Source organism: Podarcis cretensis (assembly GCF_951804945.1).
Source record: "Podarcis cretensis genome assembly, chromosome: 3".
NCBI lineage: Eukaryota > Metazoa > Chordata > Lepidosauria > Squamata > Lacertidae > Podarcis > Podarcis cretensis.
In genome coordinates this window covers 83,935,931-83,961,111 of record NC_137172.1, presented here as the reverse complement: position 1 = coordinate 83,961,111, position 25,181 = coordinate 83,935,931, and the positions used below count along the sequence as shown (strand labels likewise).

General features: G+C 40.1%; 1 protein-coding gene across 5 annotated transcripts in view; it reads left to right on the top strand.

The window, feature by feature from the left end:
• DOP1A (DOP1 leucine zipper like protein A) overlaps nucleotides 1-25,181 on the top strand; it is a 65,367-nt gene that overhangs the window by 311 nt on the left and 39,875 nt on the right. For 2 of the 5 annotated variants that reach the window (XM_079970281.1, XM_079970278.1), the window contains exons 1-6: nucleotides 1,247-1,362; nucleotides 9,432-9,622; nucleotides 10,634-10,815; nucleotides 12,047-12,217; nucleotides 13,134-13,323; nucleotides 14,326-14,424. In XM_079970281.1, the coding sequence (XP_079826407.1) occupies nucleotides 9,485-9,622; nucleotides 10,634-10,815; nucleotides 12,047-12,217; nucleotides 13,134-13,323; nucleotides 14,326-14,424 (780 nt within the window). In that variant the 5' untranslated portion in view covers nucleotides 1,247-1,362; nucleotides 9,432-9,484. Of the gene's footprint in view, nucleotides 1-1,246; nucleotides 1,363-9,431; nucleotides 9,623-10,633; nucleotides 10,816-12,046; nucleotides 12,218-13,133; nucleotides 13,324-14,325; nucleotides 14,425-25,181 lie in introns of those variants that run through there. The other 3 variants (XM_079970280.1, XM_079970279.1, XM_079970282.1) reach the window with 2 other exon arrangements.

Here is a 25,181-nt window from a genome sequence, read left to right as displayed (position 1 = left end):
AAGAGGCCTTCTGTTTCTTTTAAAGGGCTCGGTCTTTTGAATATGGTACTCTGCAGAGAAAAAAAAAATCTGTGGCCTTCCTTGGGGGAGGGGATTGCCATCTACTTAGAATTAAGTTCCATTGGATACCATTGGGCCTACTCAGAGGTTTACTCATACAGGGTTCCAGGCTTACAATCAAAAAGGTTTATTGCCTTAAGGCCATAATAACAATTTCAAAATATCATTGCGGGCTTACAATGAAATCCTATACGTGTATACTAGTACGTCTCCTTTGGAAAATTGTAGTATACATTTCGTACAAAGTGGTGCAAAACTTTTATGGGACTTACTCCCGGGTGTGTGTGTGTGTGTATAGGATTGCAGCCTAAGCATCCTTAGTGGATAGCAGAGCCTTAAATTCACAAACTGCGTATTATTAGTGATGGCTGTTAAGCGAGATGGGGGGCTCGGGGCCCTCCAAGTGTTGTAGAGCTGCAGCTCCCATCATATCCCTGACCATCGGGCTGGTGGGAGTTGGAGTCGTCAGCGTCTGGAGGCACGCCCTGATGCAGAGCCTCCAGGTGTGGAAGCAGCGTGCCTTCGATTGCCAGAAGTCGAGGGCAGCTTCGGAAGTCGGGACCCAGGGGTAATTGGCTCGCTTCTGTTGGAGACAGATATACATTTAATTGCGCCCTCTGAGACATTCGTCGTGTAACTAATGCACGCAGGCAAACACAGAGGGGCCGCTTTCTATTCCCTCACTTGGATTCCAGAACCGTGCAAGAATTGCCTTGTGCGCGTGTACAAGGCCCATATATCTGCTGGTGGCAGAATTTCATTGTACTGTATTTCTCTTTTACCCTTGGTTTTAATCGCTTTCTGCGGGGTTTGCTGTTTGGCATGGGCGTAGGCAGGATTTTAGTGGGGGCAGGCTTTATGTGTGTGTGTGGGGGGGGAGAACAGAGTTATCTGCGACAGAATTAGTATTTTTATTATTTATTTACTTGATGGGGGGCGCAGCTGCATACACACACACCGTTGTAAGTCGCTTTGGAGTTGCCCTGGGCAAGATAAAGCGGCCGACAAAATTAATAAAGACAGGTTTCCTCGAAGAAAGACGCGTGGCCGAGGGGCTTTACTGCCCGGTTGGCAAATGCGGATACCGGGCCGCGGAAAGATGCACGCGCAGCGCGGAAGCCGAGCCGAGGGGGGATTCCGGCGGTGGAACGTTCTGGAGAGCCGGCAGGTGGCGCTGTTGCGCAAGGAGAAGCGAGCCGGAGGGAGGGCGGAAGGAAGGCGGCCGCGCTGCATGCTGGGAGCTGTCAGTGCCCTCTCCGGTGTGTTTAGGCGGCGGGGGCTCTTCCGGCTTGGGACACCAAGGTAACCCTTTCCCCCTGCGACGCGCCCTCCCCCAACCGTTTTCTGCTTCCCGCTTTTTCGGTGTCTGGTTGTGACGGGGGGGGGCGTATATAAGCGTTAAGGTTTGGGGGTAGGGGGGCAGGGTGGGGGCATCCCTTATTGGAGGGTCTCCTCCCTCTCCTCCTTGGGGGCGAGATTCAGAAGTATAGGGTGGATGGGGAGAGCTGTGTGGAAATGCCTCCTGGTCTTTTGTGTCTCCAAATAAGGTTATGGGTCAGTTTCTCCTGTCTGCCACTAATGTTTCCTTCTATCTCACGTTCCGTTATGGCAGCAGCACCCCCTCCATTGGGGGGGGGGCTGAAAATAAATGGAGCAGGGCCCATCAGAAAGAGGCATCGTCATCACCTCTTGTGCCTCTCATGTTCCTCTCCCATCTTCATCAGATACAGTCACCAAGGTGCACTAAATGTTGACTAGTTCACCTTTAGCTTCCCCATTGCCAATGTCTCAGCCACCCTGGTTGTGTGAAGACGGGGGAGGGGGGGATTTCTCTTCCCTGCCATCCTCTCAGTCTTCTTATATTTTGTTATGCCGTGCGGGGGCGGGGGGGGGGTAAGTATTCATCATCTGCCTGCTGCGCACACACCACACCTTTGCACTCTGAGCTCATTTATTTTAAATAACAGCCACCTGTAGCTCTCTGCCCCACCCCTTTAACTTCTGTTAAAGGATAAACTAACCCACTCTTCAGAATCATGCATCTCCAACCCCAGTTACTGTGAATAATGGTTATTTGGTTTAGCTGCTAGCGTATGATGTGACCTTCTAATACTTGGCATTTTGCATTCTCTACTTTCATTCACTCGTTCAAGCTACACACTCATAAAGGAGCAGGCTCTAATACAGTCTGAGCAAACAAGCATAGGATTGTACTCGCCCTTTTCTTCGTGTCCCTTCTTCAAATTCAATCTGCTGCAGTTAAGTGTGGTTTTTTAGCACATAAGGCAACACAGATTAGTAACCCCTTTCTACATTGTCTTTCAAAGTCCACTTGCAGATCTGAGTAACTAATAAATTGGCTTTTTTCTGTTCTCTCTGTGCTATGTTTATGTAGATTAGTAATTCTAAACTGCATTAGTAAGTAGTTTTCTTTGCCTCTTGTAAAGTGCAGTGGTTGACATGGTATCTACACGTCTTTCTGTCTTCTGTCCCAAGGAAAGGCACTAGAAGCTCATGCACTGAGCCAGTAGTTTTTCAATTTGGATATCACTGAGCAGATTACTGTCTCCCACAATGCAATTTGTGGAAGTAAGCACTTTCATGTTTGATGGGGCTTGTTCCTTGGTAAGTGCATGCAGGAGTGCAGCTTCAATCTTATATACATATAATGGAAATAGCATAATGGATGCTAAATAAATAACATTGCATAAGTGCTTTATCAGCAGCACATTATACTATTATTAAGCTTCTGTAGTTTTAAAAGTGGGTGTCTTTTTCCTAATTTTTCAGAAAAGTTAAATGATGCTTGGGCTATAGGTTGTGAACAGTAACAATTAAGACCCTTTCCTTGGATTTAGAAATGCTTTAAAATCCTTCAAATGCTGTAATTCAGTGATGGAGCATCTGTTACAGGATGCTGGTTGAATTTGCTAATTATAAAATAATAGGGAGAAAGGAAGACTTGTTTTTATAGAGAATAAAGCACAAAATGAAAGAAATTGGGGTCCCTTGCACCAGACATTTCACACTATCGAAGTGGTTCTTTGTCCCCAAAGCCTACCCCCTACATCTTATATGAGTAATTTTCAAATGCTGTTTGTCATTTTCTAAAGATCATCAACACAGGACATTCCAGAGTACAATTGCTGAAGAAGCCGAACAAGCTGAGTCAAGTACTGAAGGCTTCTTAATCTGACAGGATGCCTAGAGAAAGGGAAAAATAAACAAGGAAATTTCATCCGTTGAGGTTCTTCACAGCAATTCCTAGAATAGCAATTGCTCCTTTCACTTTAGTTAATGTTTCAACTCTGATATCTTGTAGAGGTTCTAGAGTTCTCAGTGGGACTGTGTTTTGAACTGAGCAAGAATGGATACAAAGGGTTTTCCCCAGCATGCAAAGCCACAGGTTCTTTAGCACAGTCCTCCACATAGGCACCTCAGCTCCGTATTTTTATTTGCCTGCATCTTGAATCAGGCAGGGAATATTAGCAACTGGGGTGCATGAAAGGAGAAGGGAGGCAAAGAGACTCTTGCCTGTGCCAAAGGACTGAGGTGGTTGGCCGCACCACAATTGTGTATTTTGTATCCTCTGCCTATTGAGGAGGCTTTGCAACTAATACTGCCCAGCCTGGTGCCATTTTTAAAGAGTGGCAGCATTCTTCCCTTGCATTGCTGGCATAATATTGGAGGCTTTCCAATATTAAATGTGCGTTGTTAAGTTTCTGGTTGCTCTTGATGAACCCTTCTCCTCACTTTGGACTTTATGATGGAATTTGCCTTTGAATATACATATTGATATGGGTGAAATAAAGCTGTGTTTAATAAAGGGGCATTATCCTCCTAACTTGTGTTATAAATAGGGTTGTGTCTAATTGTAGTACTACTTGAGGGATCTGGCATAAGAGTAGTTAAGCTGTAAGTGCAACAAATGTGCACAGTGTGTCGTATTCATTTAAGAAGCACCGAGACAGAGCTTTTGGGATGGCGTCCATCACACTTCGGAATGCACTCCACCCAGAAATTAGGATAGTGCCAACCATTTGTTTTTTATACTCTGCCCCCTACCTTTTTCAGGGTAGCTTTGTAGGATATTGTTCCTGCTGACTTTACAGGTGGATTTAATGCAGTCTTAGTGCTTTAACTTTGTATTTTGTTATTTGTTTGTTTCTTTGTTTTGTATACCCTCACAATATTTTCAAATGTGATATGGTTTATAAATTCTTCAGATAAATATTTTTCGAAGTAGAAATGGTTAGCAAGCAAATCTTAAATATTTCCTGATTTGCAAAAATAATTACATTTTTGTCAGAACAGAAGAAGCTGTGCAATAAAAAAAACAAATTCTTTGGATTGATAATATGCACTATTTGATTATTGTGTAATCAAGAGTAATTGTCACAAACAAATGTTTTATAAAATCTGCAGCTTTGTTAATAGCAAAGAAGGCAGGCTTAAGCTGTTATGTTTAAAAAATCAAAGGCATACTAAAATTCTACCCACTCATATTCCGTTAGAAAATACTGGGTACAGAAAGTCCGTTGTTTGATCTGGTATTCCAGTTTTCTGAAAAACCCTGTTGTCTTCATGTTCCTGCTGTATTCATTTGAAGAATGTAGCATTGTTTGCCTTTAGCTGATGAGGAAAGTACAGTAACTGAACAGAAATATTGGGCATTAGATGCTTTAATAGTGAGTTATCGATGGGCTGCTACTGTACAGGACTCCCCAAGTTTGACTCTAATGTGGCTTTAGGCAAGCTACTCCCTCTCAGTAGAAACCTACTATCTTCAATACAGTATGGGAATAAAAGTACTAACCCAATTTACATGCTGTGAGGATTAAATAATGTACATGAGGCTGCAATCATATATTCACATAATTATAGGTAAGCCTCACTGATCTCATTAGGATTTACTTATAGGTATAAATACTGAAAACATTGTTTTATTCCATACTCAAGAATCATAAAGATGGTTGATGGAATAAGTTCTTAGGAAGTACACTGTGGTGTGTACTTTTTAACATATGTTTTTGGCTCTCTCATTTCCAGGGCATAAGACTGACAGGAAAGTTTGTAGCTTTACAAAATACTAGCCAGTGTGTGGATACACATTTATTTATCTGCTTCAATATGATTTACAACAGGAATAAAACTATGTGAAATATTCAACAGCACAATAGAAATAGAATTATAAAAATGATAACCATAGTATTAGGCAATGAGAATTTGTACAGAAACACTGTAGTTAGAATTGACAACATTTTGCCTGAAATGTAGACTGTTGACAGATTCTTGCACAACTGGATAGATGGGTTTTGTGATGGGCCACTTCCTAACTACCCTGGGCCCCGTGTTGTCTGAAGGAAGAGACCTGGCTGCTAACACAGAGTGTACCCTTCTGCTCAGGCCGCACTTCCCCTTTAAAAAACTTGCTGCCACTAGATAAACGGGAATTAGTTCTACCTGACTGCCCTTTATTAATCAGCCTACAAAATTTCCTTGGGTCCACCTGAAGCTTCTTAATGTATGGCTTCTAGGTGTGGGGGTGTTAAAATAAAAGTTTACTAAGATGGGGGGGGGGAGAATAGTTTTAAGAAATGGTATATGTAGAAGTTAGAGCAAAAGAACAAACAAACAAGGGTTAAACACGATCCTTTCTCCTTTTGTCTAATTACTATCCTAGAGCCAACTCTCAACACTCCTCTGTTGCCTCCTGTGCAATCATAGTACTGTATACATTTATTTGCCACCCTTTGTCTCACAGGCATACAAAAGCCTTTCAATGTCTCCTAAGTTCCTCCTTGAACTGCCTGCCTCCAGGCTAGATAAATACTTTGTCTACCTGCCCTGCCAGTCATAAACTCTGCCCTGCAGGCTACAGGAAGTCATAGAGCCCTTGAGACAAGGGACATGCCAGCTCTCATATACACAATGGAGTTCCCTCTTCCCAACTGAGTCCCAGGGCAGGGCAAGGATCACAAATTAATCCTATAAGTCCCAAATGGACAGACCCAAAAAATATGCATTCCCACATATGCAGCAGTCCATATAAATGCGATCGTCCATAACGAAGTCCACATAAAGCTCATTTCCTTCATGGTGTGAATAGCCAGTCTTTCGTTGGATCATGAGTCTAACAGAAGATATAGAATCTTAGTAAGTCTAACAGAAATAGAACCTCAGTAAGGAGCATTAATTTTTAAGAAACATGGGTTTGAATCCAGACTTGAAGCACAACCTGACCATATCAGATTAGTTGTAGATTCTATTGAATTCAGTAGGGCTTGCTTCCAGGTAGTAGGCTTAGGTTTGCAATTATAGTTGTGCTTAGAGTCGGCACACCGAAATCACTGAACTTACGGTAAGATTGAAGCCCCATTGATTTCAGTGGGTCTTCTCTAAGTATGACCAAGACTGGATGCAGGCCTATATTGCTAAGCTTTAGGGAAATGTGAGTAATGGGAAAGATGCCCCAAAGGACAAAAGCAGAAACGTTTTGCTTAATGACTTCCATGGAATGAATGTGCTATATGAGCCCTAATGCTCACAGCATCAGTCATGCTACAGCTTAAAATGGGCCAGTGATTAGCTCCTATGTATGGATTATGGGACAGACATGGCAAGGGCAAGAGTTCAGCATTTGCTTATTGGGTTATGCTACTGACTTGGAGCAGGCAGCCCATTTGTGCAGCCTCAAAGCTATTACCATTACCTTGCTAGGGGGGAAATGCAATGCATCTGTGTTCTCCTTAGTTTTCTCTTTGTCAAATGTTTCATTTACTGAAACAACAAAGTTTTGTATTGTGAAGCTTTCTTCTTTAGTTCTGCATCAAGGGTACCAAACTTTGTTTCCTGCTGCTTGATCAGACATAGGCCTTAAGGTCAGTGGAATGTTCTTTACAGAAAGAAAACTGAATTTTCCAGTGTAGGCTTTGAAATGACAAGCAGAAAAATTAATTTTCCAAGGTCTTTGGTAAAGTAACAGTGAAATCATTTTTCCCCAGCTGGCAACCCATGAAGAGGATAATACCATGTAGTTAATCTTCTGTATATAAAATTTTAAAAAGTGCAAGAACCATTGTTATTTTTAATCCTTTCTATTTTGTATTCTCATAGGTGTGATAAAGTAACTTTCTCCACATAACACCTTTCATTTGCTGAATGTTTTTTTTTTTTTTTTTGTAGCTACTGAAAGGAAAGTTGGAAGACCAGTTTCTGCACTAGATACTTCTGTTTATGATTTCGTTTTTTGAAGATTATTAAAGTTCCTTTCTTTAAAGATGATGTTCTGAAGTACTAAGGAGTGACATGCTATCTCTCAGCACAGGAAGTCCATATCGGTCCATGAATTTGTCTAATCCCCTTTTAAAGCCATCTAAGCCAATGATCATTGCATCACCTTGTGGCAACAAATTCCATAAATTAATTACGCACAGTGTGGGGGAAAAATACTTCCTTTTGTCTGCCCTGACATAATCTACAACTGCCCGCCATTTTCAAGGTGGAGCAGAGATGGCAAAACCTGCTTTACATTCTGTCCCTGGGGTGTTCCCAGTTTCTAAAGATCGGGTTCACTGCCTGGGCTAACAAAGTCTCAGAATTTTCTCCCATATAAGTAAATACCTGCATTTGTTCCTGGAGAGTGGGAGTAGAGTACCTCACTTAGGGGCCATTTTCTGTTATAGCTAAAAAAATGCCCATGGTTTGTAACATTAGGTGGCCAATTTGTCACTGTATGTGTGAGGAAGAGACAATTGTGGGTAGGAGCAATATGTTTATGCCTGCTTCCCTGCCCCCAATAACTATAAAATTACAGTTCAGGGTGGAAGGGAATACCAAATATTGAGAAAGATTCCACAGTGTTGATTGAGCTAGTTGCCGCAGTGCCCAAATTCTGCATCCTTTGGATGGAAATAATGTAAGCCAGGAGTCTTTGACCTTTGGGGGGCTGTGGGCACAGTTGCAAACCAATGAAGCCACACACACTCTTGCAACCAAGCATTCTACTGAAACATACTCTGTTGGCTGCAGTCAAGTGCTTTATCGAGCTGAATTTCAGGTGGGGGGAGGAGGTCCTGCACGCACCTGAGAGGCCTCTGAGGGAGCATAGTTCAAAACGAAAAAGCTTTTATCAGCTAAGTGTGATTCAGGATGTTTTATTGCATCTTAGAGTTTCCTTGACCTCACGAACTCATCTTTAGCATTACCAAATGAAGATTTGGGGCCTCGTGTGTTTTTGGATACGTATGCGACCTTTTTGTTCTTCATAGCTACATAATTAAATCTGTTTCACGCTTTCCAAATGCTAATCTGAGTATTATTACCAAGGTGTAAAATTAGTTTTTGCAACATCTGTCTTGGAAGTGTTCTTTGTCCCCTCTTTAGTTGGTTGCAGCTTTGGTGGAAAAGCAAAGGAAAACATTTGCAGCATCTAACTTGTTTTATAAATTTGAAAGGAGTTGTATGCCAGGAACTGGAGAAAGAGAAAAGATCTGATTGGTTGAGTTAGCCACGTGAGCATACATTGCCCTTGGGCATTTGATTTAGTGCATGTTTCCACAACTTGCGACCCATCAAGCTAAAAGCAGTGCCCAAGCCACTTTCAGTTGCCTATTAGAGGCTTCAAAAACTTCCTTCCTTTTCAGGTTGTCTGTCTGGAACTGCTGAAGGAAGAGATTTGTCAAATACGGCAAGCCCCAAAAGAGGAATCACAAATTGTGCCTTAAAATTGTATAAAATTAATGAGTTTCTCTTCACATAAAATGCAGACTGTTTATCCACTTGGTGTAAGGTAAAGGTAAAGGTACCCCTGCCCGTACGGGCCAGTCTTGACAGACTCTGGGGTTGTGCGCCCATCTCACTTAAGAGGCCAGGGGCCAGCGCTGTCCGGAGACACTTCCGGGTCACGTGGCCAGCGTGACATCGCTGCTCTGGCGAGCCAGAGCCGCACACGGAAACGCCGTTTACCTTCCCGCTGGTAAGCGGTCCCTATTTATCTACTTGCACCCGGAGGTGCTTTCGAACTGCTAGGTTGGCAGGCGCTGGGACCGAGCAGCGGGAGCGCACCCCGCCGCAGGGATTCGAACCGCCGACCTTTCGATCGGCAAGTCCTAGGCGCTGAGGCTTTAACCCACAGCGCCACCTGCATCCCTATCCACTTGGTGTATTGGATCACTATTTATGAGCTCACCAGATTTATTTAAAAACAAAATGAGCTTCGCTAGTTTCTTTCTCAAAAACAGAAATTTGATAGTATTTTTTACAGACTTCATGTTACCATATCATGGCCATAAATATTTGCTTAACTGTCTGAATGCAACAGTAGTTAAAAGTTGTGGATTAGGGAAAACATGTTGCTCCATCTTTTTCAGCTCACAACTTTACATGAATTACAATCTGGTCTCTAGTGGGACTCTGCGGGAGGATGAATGCGGAGGAGCTGGAGCTACTGGGTGATTCCAAGTACAGGAACTATGTAGCAGCTGTCGACAAGGCTCTAAAAAGCTTCGAGTACTCCAGTGAATGGGCTGATTTAATCTCATCCCTTGGAAAGCTTAACAAGGTATGAGAAGACTTAGAAGGATTGGGTGAAATGCATGCAAAGTTTTGAGGGGGGAATTGAAATAATTAAGTAGAAAGCATTTGGAATCTAGATTCCCCCTGCCAAACTATTTAAAAAAGGAGTGGACTGGCAGATCATTTTAATTATCAGGTTATTACTTACTGTAGTGGGTGTCAGAATTCTGAAATGCCAAACTCTTCTGCTTGGCGGATACTTTCTCCTAGGCTACACACCAGATAAAGGTTATGGGATGAGTTATTATGAAGGGAAGGAGGGTGGAACACCCTGACATAATGGTGTCAGGAGATTGACACTTGCCACAGTTTTTTAAAAGTCACTGTCGTTACATCTGTCTGGCGACTGGCACCAGAGTGCACATTCTAAACCTTATTCTGTAGAGGGGGAAAATGTCCTTTTTAAACGGAGCGTTTTCTCTTACTAGAGGAAGCATTTTGGTACATAATAAACAATAATAAAACTGAATGTATGTAAATCAAGATTCTTCATCACTCCCTAGAAGTGTTGCATGCCTACTGATTTAAATAACTGAAGTGTTAGTTTATGCCATATGAGGTGTGTGCCTGCTTTGACCGATAAAATACACCATAATTGCCTGAAAAATAAAGGAGCCTTTAACTTTTGAATGGGGAACTTGTGGCCATCTCATGTTGTTGGACTTCAACTCCCATCTTCCCCATCCAGCCTGGACAGCAGTCAGGGATGATGGGAATTGGAGCCTAGCAGTGTTGAATGGGCCACATGGATCCAACCCCTGTTTTAACCTGCTGTGGCTTCCTGTGAGTGAATTTTGTAATGTAGATAAGGCAGCAAGTTAATAAAGCAGGTCAGTTTGTTACATCAGAAGTTTGGGAATCTTCATGAGAGGCGGTTTTCCTAATGCATCCCATTCTGCTAAGTGGAACGGATTCAGAAACTTTCAAATCGATCAGTTCTGTAAACTGCTGTCTGGGAGAAATTGGGTTTAGAATGTCTTGCAATGTTTTCTGTCAGGTTCTTCAAAACAATGCAAAGTACCAAGTGGTACCAAAAAAGCTGACCATAGGAAAGCGCCTTGCACAATGCCTTCACCCTGCCTTGCCAGGCGGGGTGCACCGGAAGGCCCTTGAGACGTATGAGATCATCTTCAAAATCATTGGGCCCAAGCGTCTGGCCAAAGATCTCTTCCTATACAGGTAAAAAGAATGACCTTTATATTGTATTCTGAGCATTAGCTTGCTGTAATCAAGAATTGTTTTTATTTGAATAAGTCAACAGTATAAATCCTGTAGTACATTTCACTTGGGTCAGAATGTAGATAAATTTAACAGTGTGAGCTGTTGCTAATGTTACAGTAGAAAATTAAAGGCAAATTTACTTGCAGCGTATTCCTAATTCCCTGATTAGGGACAGACATAGCCTGCTGTGGGCTCCTCTGCTGTGATAACTTGGAGTTGGTGCAGCAAATATGAAGGGAAAAACCACCACCACCTTCCATCCTGGCTAGTACAAGTTGCAGGGCTTTGGATTTGACAGTGGCTCCACCTCTCTGCTATCCAGGTTCATTTAGGATTGTTTTGCCCATTCAGGAGATATGAAACAAAAACAGAGAAAGCTACATTATCTTTGGTAGTATAAATGATAAGAAGCAAAGCTATTTGTTGAGGTGTGTGACATAGTTGTAGACAAATTCGTAGGCTATCAATATACCAGTATTATCCAAATTGGAATCATTTTAGAGGAGTAGAATAATAAACGCTTTGCTGAACACACAGAAACACATACACACATAGGTGATAATAAAATGAAAATCATGAGATGGACATAACCGGAAGTCTTTGAAACCTCTTATCTATTGATTATGAGGATCTGGTTACCAAATAAGATGGGCATGAAAGGAGATACATATCTACTCTGAGCATATGTTTCTCTAACATTTCTTGTTTGTATTGCACTTTTGCTTTGTCGGTGCCCTCTTAGAGGGCAGAAGCACTGAATCCCAGTATAACCAGAATGTGGATGGCAAGGATTGAATTCAGGAGTAAAGATGCTCAATTTGAATGGAGTGGCAATATCATGCTTATTCATAAAGGCATGAATGGTTTTCAGCTTTTTAGCTATGTTTTTTAAAAGGCAGCTTTGCATTTTCATGTTTCACTGGATAATCTCCACAAATGTGACACATATTCCATTACTCAATGTATAGTGTCTCATTCAAAACAAGCCTCTCTGTTGGGTAGGATCTCTTGGGAAATGGTGATGTTCTTCAGAAAACTTACTAGTACTGTGAGATGGATCCGGAGAATGTATAGATTAAGCAGCCTTTCTCTTTGTTAATTAGTTATCCTCATATGCTGAAAATTATCCATATAAACCACTCCAGCTTCTCAGTACCCTTTTGTATCTCTCGGTTTTTTTCCAAAACAGTTCTGGGCTTTTCCCTCTTCTTGCCAATGCTGCTATGTCTGTCAAACCAGCATTACTCAGTCTGTATGAAGTTTATTACCTTCCTTTGGGCAAAACGTTGAAACCGGGCTTGCAAGGATTGTTAACTGGGATACTTCCTGGCTTGGAGGAAGGTTCAGAGTATTATGAGAGGTAAGGCAACGGGCCAGTGTAATACCACTGTTATAAAATCTTCTGCACTGTGAAAATTTCTAAGATGCTAATCTTAACTGGTTGTCCCTTGATGCAAATACTATAGGTAGGGCAGAGAAGAGGTGGAGGTGGCGGCACTCTGTACACACAATAGTATATAGTCCAAGAAACTAGGCATTCTCAAAGCACAGACTCTCCAGACTCTGCCACAGAATTGCTGTATCGGACCCCAAGAATAAGTTAGCACTGGGGATGTTTTGTCATCCCCTGAGGTGGAGAATGAAATCAAGGAAGCATCCAAAAGAGGAAGTTCTATAGTAATTGGTGACTTCAGTTACCCTCACGTTCATATTCCAGTCACAATAAAGAGGTAAAATTTCTAGATACGCTAAAGAACTGCCTTAGTACAGTCTGTTATAGAACAGGTGAAAGGAATGGCAACCCTGTACTTTATCGTCAGTTGTGCCTGGGACCCAGTTTGAAATGTAACCATTGTTGAACTGCTAGGTAAAGTGACCATAGTGTTATAACCTTCAACATATATGTGAGTGGACAGTTGCCAAGAGAATCAAATACATCTGAAGTCACATTTGACTTCAAAAGAGAGAGCCTTTATAAAATGAGGATATTGGTAAAAAGGAAGTTGAAAGGGTAAGTCAAGAGAGTCAAAACTTTCCAGTACAAAACTGAAACTGAAACCAGTATAAGCACAGCAGTGAAAACAATTTAAAACCACCAAGAAATAAATTTAAATATAATGTAGCAGGTATAACTTTGACCCAAGTTGGTTTTTTTTCTTTTAATGGCCTTCTGTTTTAATTGAGGTAAGTCAGGTATATCAACCCAGATTTCTGAGCCTTCCAGATTTATTTATTTACTGTTTTACTTCCACACACTCTTGTTGCTCATGCCACAGAACCAACACTCTGCTGGAGAAGGTAGCTGCCGCAGTGGACCAATCAGCTTTCTACAGTGCACTCTGGGGTAGTCTTCTCACTAGTCCTGCTGTTCGGTTGCCTGGAATTACCTATGTCCTCTCCCATCTAAACAGGAAGCTTTCAATGGAAGACCAGCTTTATATAATAGGCAGTGACATTGAACTGATGGTAAGAGTCGGTAAAGTTTCATTTATGGAATAGCCCAGCCCCAGTTGATTATCTTCATCACCTTTTGAAATAGCTATTGCGTAAGGAAATGCATCCTGTTTACTTTCTAGCAGCAGCTGAACTTGCAAAAAATCTGCATGTTAGAAGTATTTTAAAAATGCTGATATAAATGATGAGAATACTTTCAAAGTATGGCATGTCTTTGCCCATCAGACCAAACCAACGAGCCTGCTTTAAAGTTAAGCACATTTTAAAGGCACAGAGAGAGGATTAAGCATTTCTCATTGAAATTGGTAGGACTTAAAAGAGCTTAACGTTGGCTGGAGACCTTTGCTTGAAAAGCCAAGTAATCCTTCATACTTTTTAAGTCACTTAGCGCTTATGAGATCAACATTTTTAAAATCTTGTTTCTGAAGGTCTGAGTTTTGTTTCCTAAAATAGCATTCAATATTTTTTTCACAGCGTAGCTATGGCCAAGTATATCTAAAATGTGTTTAAATTTGGAGTACAGGGTTTGTGTGGAGAAATAGTTACATTTTCTGGTATTTACTCTGTGAGATGCCATGGTATTATAGGGCTGAGTATCTGATATTATCTATTATTTTTCAAGTGTTTTTGTAATTTTATTCCTACAACCCTTACACTTTACTTACGTACTTACGTTGTTTCCATGTTGCTTGATATTGACCCAGATCAGGTGAGATTCCTCAGAGATAAGTTCACAATCTCTGAGCATTGTGTCTCCTTTGCTTGCTTGGTGTGTCTCTTCCTTCCCTCCAAGACTACTGGGCATTCAGACATAGGATGAACATGTGTAAAAGCCAATGTCCAGATTCTGTGGAGGGAAGGAGGGCACAGTCATGCTTATGCTGCTGTGCTTAGGGAGAGAATCACCCTAACTGGACCTCTAGTTAAAGAAGTCTGTGATGTTTGTGTGCATGTGTATATAAAAAAAAGTCAGCATTGCTGATTATGGCTATACTAATGGTAATTTTATTTCAGGTGGAAGCAGTAAGCACCTCAGTGCAGGATTCCAGTGTACTAGTACAGAGAAGCACACTGGACCTGATACTTTTCTGTTTTCCATTCCACATGAGTCAGGTAAAACACTGCTGAATGAGTATTCCGCGAATCACTCTGTTGCATATGCATATTACCCATGGGTTCAGTCTTCAACCAATGTTTCTTAAAAGACTTCCCAAGATTTGAATAATAACATGTTCTGGTGTAAGAGATTAACTCTCCAACCAAAAGATCTCTTAAATACTTACTCCAGAGGGTTCCCTTCATGCATACAATGCCAATTTTTCTTTCTGGTGGCAATCCCTAATGCTCAAGGAGTCCTGAAAGTACCCCTGGATTTTGGTAGTAGTTTTTCAGCCATCATAGGATGCCGCTGGATAGGAGAGGCTAAAAAGACTAAGTGTGTGTTGTGGTGCTGGTAGTGCTTTTTTTGCTGCCACCTTTGCTAATGATTTTGTGTTTTTTTATATATAATTTTTATTAATTTTCCAATTTTAAGACAAAACAACATACACACATCAACAAACAAAAACAAACACACAGATATAATTTCATAACCTCATTTTCATAAGCCTTCTTTCTCGGACTTCCCCATACCTCACCCTTTTTGCATCCATATTTTACAATTTTTCAGCAACCCTTTACTCCAATTAATTAAAACTTATTATCTTTCTCAATTTCATCTTATTTCTTTTTTTTTTTTTTTTTTTATAATGATTTTTATTAATTTTCCACACATAAAATGAAGAACAATGTAACACAGTATTACTTCATAATCATCGGTTCATACTTTGACTTCCCCATACCTCCCAATCCCTGCATCCTTGTTTAAAATTCTTTAGCAACCCTTAAGTCCATTGTCTTAGTTCTTTTTCAAAAATATTTCTTAAGTTTTTTTGTTTACTGCTGCAATTCTTTACTTCTTACCCCCTGACATCTTAACATTCCTCAATTTTACAATTATTTTTAAGATATATCTTGAAGTTCTTCCAGTCCTCTTCCACTGTCTCTTTCCCCTGGTCCCGGATTCTGCCCGTCATCTCAGCCAGTCCCATAAAGTCAATCACCTTTGTTTGCCATTCTTCCAGAGTAGGTAGTTCTTGCGTCTTCCAATACTTTGCCAGTAGAATTCTTGCTGCTGTAGTGGCATACATAAAGAATGTCCTGTCCTTCCTTAACACCACTTGGCCCACCATACCCAAGAGGAAAGCCTCTGGTTTCTTAGGAAAAGTCCACTTAAGAACCTTCTTAATTTCATTATAGATCATTTCCCAGAAAGCTTTAACCTTTGGGCAGGTCCACCAAAGGTGGTAGAAAGTGCCTTCAGTCTCATTACATTTCCAACACTTATTATTAGGCAAATGATAAATTTTTGCAAGCTTGACTGGGGTCATGTACCACCGGTAGATCATTTTCATAATATTTTCTTTTAAAGCATTACATGCAGTAAATTTAATACCGGTGGTCCATAACTGTTCCCAGTCAGCAAACATAATATCATGACCTATGTCTTGTGCCCATTTAATCATAGCTGATTTCACCGTTTCATCCTGTGTATTCCATTTTAACAGCAAGTTATACATTCTTGATAAATTCTTAGTATTGGGTTCCAACAATTCTGTTTCTAATTTTGACTTCTCTTTCTGAAATCCTATTTTCCTGTCCTGTTTAAACGTCTCATTTATCTGATGGTAATGCAACCAATCTCGAACCTTAGGTTTTAGTTTCTCATAACTCTGAAGTTTCACCCTTTCCCCATCGTATTCTATAATCTCATGATATTTTGGCCATTTAGAATCCATATTAAGCTTTTTTACTTCCCTAGCTTCCATCGGTGACACCCACCTAGGGGTTTTGCTTTCCAACAAATCTTTGTATCTAATCCAAACGTTATACAATGCTTTCCTTACAATATGGTTTTTAAAACTTTTGTACACCTTTACCTTGTCGTACCATAAATATGCATGCCAACCAAAACTATTGTCATACCCTTCCAGATCCAAAATGTCAGTATTCTCAAGAAGTAGCCAGTGTTTCAACCAGCAGAAAGCTGCTGATTCATAGTAGAGTCTTAAGTCCGGCAGGGCAAACCCCCCTCTATCCTTTGCATCAGTTAAAATCTTAAATTTAATTCTGGGCTTTTTGCCCTGCCAGACAAATTTTGATATATCTTTCTGCCACTTCTTGAAACAATCCATCTTATCCACAATCTGCAGCGTCTGGAATAAAAACAGCATTCTAGGCAATACATTCATCTTAATGGTAGCAATTCGGCCTAACAAGGAAAGTTTCAGCCTTGACCATATTTCCAAATCCTTTTTAACTTCTGACCAACATTTTTCATAATTATCCTTAAATAAATTCACATTCTTGGATGTTAAGTTTACCCCCAGGTATTTTACCCTTTTTGTAATTTCCAAACCTGTTTCATTCTGAAAACTCTCTCTTTCTTCCATTGTTAAATTTTTTTCCAACACTTTCGTTTTTTGTCTATTCAATTTAAAACCTGCTACTCGACCAAATGTTTCAATTAATTCTAATACTCTTTTAGTACTAGTGTCTGGCTGTTGCAAAGTCAATACTAGGTCATCTGCAAATGCTCTTAATTTATAATGTCTAACTCCGACCTGAACTCCTTTAACCAACTGGTCCTTTCTGATCATGTTTAACAAAACCTCCAGGACCGATATAAAAAGCAAAGGAGATATTGGGCAGCCCTGTCGTGTACCTTTTTCTATAGGTATTTCTTCTGTTACCACGTTATTTACAATTAATTTGGCCTTTTGTTGAGAGTATATTGCACCTATACCGTTTTCAAAACCTTGTCCTACCCCCATCCCTTGGAGATTCTTTTTCATAAAAGTCCAACAAATGTTGTCAAAGGCTTTCTCCGCGTCCACAAAAATCAAAACTGCTTTCCTATTAATGTCAACGTCCAGCAGCTCCAAAATGTCTATAATGTTCCTCACATTGTCTGACATATGTCTACCTGGGAGAAAGCCTGTTTGGTCCTTATGAATCTCATCTGCCAACACTCTTTTCAATCTTTTTGCCAAAATGTCTGCAAAAATTTTGTAATCCACATTAAGTAAAGATATAGGGCGGTAGTTTTTAACTTGGTTCTTCTCAGTCTCTGTTTTCGGTATAAGTGAGATGAAAGCCTCTTTCCACGATTCAGGTGCCTTTTTCCCCTTTAAAATTTCATTGCAAACTTCCTTCAATGGTTGTATCAGCCATTCTTTCAGCAATTTGTAATATTTGGCCGTCAGGCCATCTGGTCCTGGTGATTTTCCCAATTTCATATTTTGAATGGCACCCTCTATTTCTTGTTCTGTTATTTCCTCATTTAAGATCCTTTTACTTTGTTCTGAGATTTTTGGTAAGCCGTATTTTCTAATGAATTCTTCTATTTCTTGCTCGTTAGTTGGCCCTTGTGCATACAATTTCTTAAAAAAGCTTTGAAAACAATTGTTGATCTCATTGGGTTTGTGGATAATCTTTCCATCCATTTCTAAACTTGTTACCGTATTCATTTTCTGCCTTTTTTTCAGTTGCCATGACAGAAGTTTCCCACATTTATCCGCTGACTCAAAAGTTTTTTGTCTCATTTGCTTTATCTTCCATTCTATTTGTTGGTTCATAAGTTCCATGTATTGCATCTGATGAAACTTTATTTCTCTCAAAATCTCATGAGACTTTGGTTTAGACCTCAACTTCTTCTCTCCTTCTTTTATTTTTTCTAAAATTTTTTCCTTCTTTTCATTTTGTTGCTTCCTCTTAATGGAATTTTGTTGAATTAGGAAACCTCGCATCACGGCTTTGCTTGCGTCCCAAATTATTCTTTTTTCCACATCTGTTTTCCTGTTGATCTCAAAATAATCTTTTATTGTTTTAAGGGCCTTCTTATGGATCTCTTCATCCTTGAATAGGGTGTCATTCATTCTCCATCTAAAGGAACCAGTTGTTGTTAGTTTCATCTCCATCTTGACCGCGTTGTGGTCGGAGCACGTTTTTGGGCAGATTTCTACTTTTTTTGTTCTTGACGCCAGACTACTAGAAATCCAAATTTGGTCTATTCTTGTCCATGTCATTTTTGCTTCAGAGAAGAAGGTTCCCTCTCTCTCTAGAGGATTCTTTATTCTCCAAATATCAATCAAGTCCATAGTTTCAGTCATTTCGAAAAAGATCTTTGGTAGTCTCCCTTCTTTTGAAATCACTTGTCTCTGTGCTTTATCCATGTTTGTTGAAACAACTCCGTTCATGTCTCCCATCATTAGGATTTTATAGTCTAAAAAGTCAACTAATGTCTCATGCAACTTCCTAAAGAATTCGGCCTTCCCTTCATTTGGGGCATAAACTCCCACAATTAATATCTTTTCTCCTTGAATTTGTATTTCAATTGCCAGGTATCTTCCTTGTTCATCTTTAAATATTAATTTTGGAGCCAACTTTTCCTTTGCATAGATCACCACACCTCTTTTCTTTACTTTGTCTGATGAGATGAATTCTTGACCGAGTCTCTTATTTATTAATAATTTCCTGTGTATCCTGGCGATATGGGTTTCTTGCAAACATATTATGTCTAATTGTTCTTTCTTCAGAATGTGAAAAACCTGTCTTCTTTTCCGAGGAAGGTTCAAACCATTACAGTTCCAACTAAGGAGTTGCAGAGACATTTTGTATTTAGGTAGCTGTTCCTCCAACTGCTCCAAGCTTCTGCTCTTCCTCCGATGGTGGTAGTGAAAGTCCAAATGACAAATTTGCTATATCGGGTGGTTCCCTCTCCTCCACGGTTCCTTTCTGCAAATCCTCCAGATACTTCTCTAGAAATAGTTCTTTGTCCTGAATTGTTTTTATTTTGATCTTCCTTCCATTGAAGTTAAAGGACAATCCTTGTGGAAATTCCCATCTGAATGGTATGGTGTTTTTCTTCAGCAGGTCTACTAGACTCTTGTAGTATGTTCTCACCTCTAAAATGTATTTAGGAATGTCCTTAAAAATCTGTATCTGACAATTTTGGATCACCAATGCCTTTTGGTAATGCAAATTCAATATTCTATCTCTTTCTTCTTTTGATCTCAATGTAATTAAGCAATCCCTTGGTTTTTTGTCCTGCCTTCTACCCAGTCGAAAGGCTGAAATTATCTCAAGTTCCTCATCTTCCTCCCATTCTTCCCGCCAAAAAGTTATGATATTCTCTGTGAGAAATTTCACAAGGTTGTCCCCTTCCACTTCAGGCACCAATCTAAATTTTAAATTCTTCTCTTTACGTTGAAGTTCCAGTAAGGAGAGGGCTGCATCATGCTCATTCACTTTTTTAACAATAGGCCCAAATTTTTCCTTTGTCTCTTCAGCTGTTATTTTTGCACTTTCTGCAATCTTTCGTGTTTCTGAATTTTCCTGAATTAATCTATTTATAGAATCTGTGTTCGATGCGACACTAGCCGTATTCACGTCCAACCTTGTTGTCAACTCTGTTAATTTTTTAGAGTTCTCTGTCGAAAGTTTTGTCAATGCTTCCAGGGATTGATTTATTTTAAGTAGAGCCTGAGTCATAGGATCCATAGAAGCTGGTGTTTTTTCCTGCACAGCTGCAGTTCCTGATATAGAGGCCCTTTTCTTGTGAGCTAGTTTTGCTTTCTGCCTTGTTACTATCTCATCTGTAGGGGCACTCATATCCTCAAGGTCGTTCTCACAGAGTTGATTCCCAAGTGGAAAATCCCACTGTTACTTTTTCAAGTGCAACAGTTTCAGATAGAGCCCTCTAGAGGGAGTATTCAATTGTATCCAAATGGCAAAGATGGAAAAACAACAAAGAAGCAAGGGAATACAACAGTAGCCAAAAGTTTCCAATATCCAAATTGTAAAGTCTCTGTTTTTCTATGTGGCCAAAATGCAACAAAGTACATCTAAGGTCCGATAACTTTTTTGCAAACAAGTCCCCACTTCTCAGAGTTGGACAGACCACGTCCCAGGTGTCTTGTTTGGGCAGCCCGACCCCAGGGGATTTGGCAATGGAAGTTCTTAATTTTTCATTAATTTTCCAGCAGATTAACAACGTTCCAATCCCTTCCCCCCTTCTCCTGCCAGTCTGGGGGGAGGTTTTAAGTCCGATGTCAGTTTGACAGCTTAAAAAAATTAGAAAGGTTCCCTTTAAGTGCAGCTTGATTTTCGTTGCTTTGTTCCTTCTGCAGTTCCGGGGAGGCAGACTTCCTTAATTTTTGCCTTTCCCGTTTTCAGCCAATTTTATTTTTTTTTAAAAGTCCCGTTACTTTTCCAATCTTACTCACGGGTGTTGTGGTCAAATTCCAATTGCAGGAAGGAATCGGCGCTCTCCGCTCATGGCGACGCGGCTTCACTCCGCTAGCTGGGTGACGACTCTCAGCACCGCGCTTACCCCGATGCCGCTCAGAAGCCTTTAAAAAGGCTCCCTCACAGTACCGGGGGGCGCAAAAGGTGCCCACCGAATCTCCTTTGTTCACAGGCTCCGCGCCTGTGATTTTAGGGGTCCCCCGCTTGCCGTAGCGGGTAAGACCCGAACTAACGGAGCAGTCCTGCCTCGGAGCTCGAGGCTCGGACCGCCATTAAGCGCTGGCGCCGACCGGAAGCCGCCCTCAATTTCATCTTATTTCAACAAACAATTTCCGCTGCAATTCTGTATCTTCCTTTCCCTTGACATTTTAGCACTCATCAATATTGTAACAGTTCTTAAGATAAGCTCTAAACTTCTTCCAGTCTTCCTCCACCGTCTCTTTCTCTTGGTCACGGATTCTGCCAGTCATTTCTGCCAATCCCATAAAGTCAATCACTTTCGTCTGCCATTCTTCCAGTGTGGGGAGTTCTTGTGTCTTCCAATACTTTGCTAGAAGGATCCTTGCTGCTGTAGTGGCGTACATAAAAAAAAAGTCCTATCCTTCCTTGACACCAATTGGCCGACCATGCCCAAGAGAAATGCCTCTGGTTTCTTGTGAAAGGTACATTTAAGTACCTTCTTAATTTCATTATAGATCATATCCCAAAAGGCTTTAATCTTTGGGCAGGTCCACCAAAGGTGAAAGAAGGTACCTTCAGTCTCATTACATTTCCAGCATTTATTATTGGGCAGATGATAAATCTTCGCAAGCTTGACTGGGGTCATGTACCACCTATAAATCATTTTCATAATATTTTCTCTTAAGGCATTGCATGCCGTGAATTTAATACCGGTGGTCCATAACTGTTCCCAGTCAGCAAACATAATGTCATGACCAATGTCCTGTGCCCATTTAATCATGGCTGATTTAACTGTCTCATCTATTGTATTCCACTTCAGCAACAAATTGTACATTCTTGATACATTCTTAGTATTGGGTTCTAACAATTCTGTTTCCAATTTCGATTTCTCCACCTGGAAGCCAATTTTCCTGTCTTGTTTAAAGGTTTCCATTATTTGGTAGTAATGGAGCCAATCTCGTACCTTGGGCTTTAATTTCTCAAAACTCTGTAGTTTAAACTCACCGCTTTCTTGTTCTAAAATTTCAGAATATTTTGGCCATTTGGATTCCATGTTAAGTTTCTTCACCTCCTTAGCCTCCATAGGTGATAACCACCTAGGAGTTTTATTTTCCAACAAATCCTTGTATCGAATCCAAACATTATATAATGCTTTCCTAACAATATGGTTTTTAAAACCCTTGTGAACTTTAACCTTGTCATACCATAAATATGCATGCCAGCCAAACCTATTATCAAATCCTTCCAAGTCCAGAATATCTGCATTCTCAAGAAGTAGCCACTCTTTCAACCAGCAGAAAGCTGCCGATTCATAGTACAGTCTCAAATTCGGCAGGGCAAACCCCCCTCTTTCTTTTGCATCAGTAAGTATCTTAAATTTTATTCTGGGCTTTTTGCCCTGCCAGATAAATTTAGATATATCTTTCTGCCACTTCTTGAAACAATCTAGTTTATCCACAATTTGTAATGTCTGAAACAAAAATAACATTCTAGGCAGTACATTCATTTTGATCACTGCAATTCGGCCTAACAAGGAAAGCTTCAGATTCGACCATATTTCTAGATCTTTCTTTACCTCTGTCCAGCATTTATCATAATTGTCTTTAAATAAATTCACATTTTTAGATGTCATGTTAATCCCCAAATATTTTACTTTCTTTGCCACCATTAACCCAGTTTCGTTTTGGAATCTCTCTCTTTCAACATTTGTTAAGTTTTTTTCCAGAACTTTAGTTTTTTGTTTGTTCAACTTGAATCCTGCCACCTGACCAAAGAATTGAATTAACTCTAAAACTCTTTTTGCACTAGTGTCTGGCTCTTGTAAAGTCAATACTAGGTCATCTGCAAATGCCTTCAATTTATAGTGTTTAGCTCCGACCTGAACTCCTTTTACCAGCTGGTCCCCCCTAATCATGTTCAACAAAACCTCCAGGACTGATATAAAAAGTAATGGGGATATCGGGCACCCCTGCCGTGTCCCTTTTTCTATGGAAAGTTCATCAGTAACCACGTTATTTACAATTAGCTTAGCCTTTTGTTCAGAATATATTGCACTTATACCATTTTCAAACCTTTGACCTACCCCCATCCCATGGAGATTCTTCTTCATGAACTTCCAAGAGATATTATCAAAGGCTTTCTCCGCGTCCACAAAGATTAGGACTGCCTTCGTATTAATATTTACAGTTAGCAGTTCCATAATGTTAATTATGTTCCTTACATTGTCTGATAAGTGTCTTCCTGGGAGAAAGCCTGCCTGGTCCTTATGAATCTCCTCCATTAACACCCTCTTCAGTCTTTTTGCTAAAATGTCAGCAAATATTTTGTAATCCACATTAAGTAATGATATAGGGCGGTAATTCTTGATCTGGTTTTTTTCAGTTTCAGTCTTTGGTATAAGTGTGATGAAAGCTTCTTTCCATGATTCAGGTGCCTTTTCCCCCTCTAATATTTCATTACAAACCTCCTTAAGCGGCTGTATTAACCATTCTTTCAATGCTTTATAATATCTGGAGGTTAGTCCATCTGGTCCTGGAGATTTCCCTAGTTGCATGTTTTGAATGGCACCCTCCACTTCTTGATCTGTTATTTTCTCATTTAAAATCAACATACTTTGTTGAGAGATTTTTTGTAGTCCATATTTCTTAAGAAAATCTTCTATGCCTCCTTCGTTTTCCGGCCCTTGTGCATATAATCTCCTGAAATAACTCTGAAAGCAGTTGCTAATCTCATTTGGTTTAAAGATGTTCTTTCCATCCACCTCCAAACTTGTGACTGTATTTAATTTCTGTCTCTTCTTCAATTGCCATGCTAGAAGTTTCCCACATTTGTCCGCTGATTCAAATGTCCTCTGTCTCATTTGCTTAATTTTCCATTCTATCTCCTGGTTCACCAATTCCATATATTGCATTTGATAGAACTTAATTTCTCTCAGAATTTCATGAGACTTTGGTTTAGACCTCAGTTTCTTTTCTCCTTCTTTTATTTTTTCCAGAATCTTATCCTTCCTTTCATTTTGTTTCTTTCTCTTTAAAGAGTTCTGTTGTATCAGAAAACCTCGCATCACGGCCTTGCTTGCGTCCCAAATCACTCTTTTCTCAACCTCTGTCCTCAGATTTATCTCAAAGTAGTCCTTCAAGGTTTTTTGGGCCTTTTTGTAAATCTCCACCTCTCTGAATAGGGTGTCATTCATTCTCCATCTGAAGGATCCAGCTGTTGTTAGTTTCATTTCCATCTTCACTGCGTTATGGTCGGAGCATGTCTTTGGGCAGATTTCCACCTTTTTTATCCTTGGAGCCATTCCACTAGTAATCCATATTTGATCTATTCTTGTCCATGTCATTTGTGCCTCTGAGAAGAATGTTCCCTCTCTCTCAAGAGGGTTTCTTGTTCTCCAGATATCAATCAGGTCTATGTTTTCAGTCATTTCAAAAAAGGTCTTAGGTAGTCTCCCGTCCTTAGAGACCACCTGTCTTTGTGCTTTATCCATATTTGTAGAGACCACGCCATTCATATCTCCTAATAAGATCACCTTATAATCCAAATAATCCGTTAATGTCTCATGCAATTTCTTGTAAAATTCTGCCTTCCCTTCATTTGGTGCATAGATGCCAACTATCATGAGTTTTTCTCCTTGGATTTGTATCTCAATTGCCAAAATTCTTCCATGTTCATCTTTAAAAATCAATTTTGGGGCCAATTTTTCCTTTGCATAAATCACCACTCCTCTTTTCTTAACTTTGTCTGATGAAATAAATTCCTGTCCTAATCTTTTATTTATAAGTAGTCTTCTGTGTGCCCTTGTTACGTGGGTTTCTTGTAGACATATCAAACCCAATTGTTCTCTTTTCAAGATATGAAAGACCTCACGCCTTTTTCTGGGAAGGAACCTTTGCTAATGATTTTGGCCCTTGTGGTATTTAATAATGTTTCCTGGTATTAAAATAGCAACATAGGAAAAGTTTTGTTCTTTGATCAAGTTTTTTTCATCGCCTTTGAAAGCACAAGAAATGTTGTATTTGTAAATTCATGTCTTAGTTCAAACAACTGCATTGTTTAAGACCATTGTTACTGTGTGTAACGTAATGTGTGGTAGTTGCACACACAGATGGAAATGTATATCAGAGCTCTGAATTTGAGAAGAGATGACCAGAGCAGACCATTTGAGTTCATGCATTATATCAGCAACTCTCAGGAATACGTTATTGAAATAGCAATATACAACTTTTGCAAATGAGTAGCGTTACTTGGCATTGACTGAAACTTGGTAATTAGCTGGTTTGCATTCTGTGTCAGCAAAGTTGTGAAGGTAAGCAAGTGAATATAAGCTATTTATTTGTCTT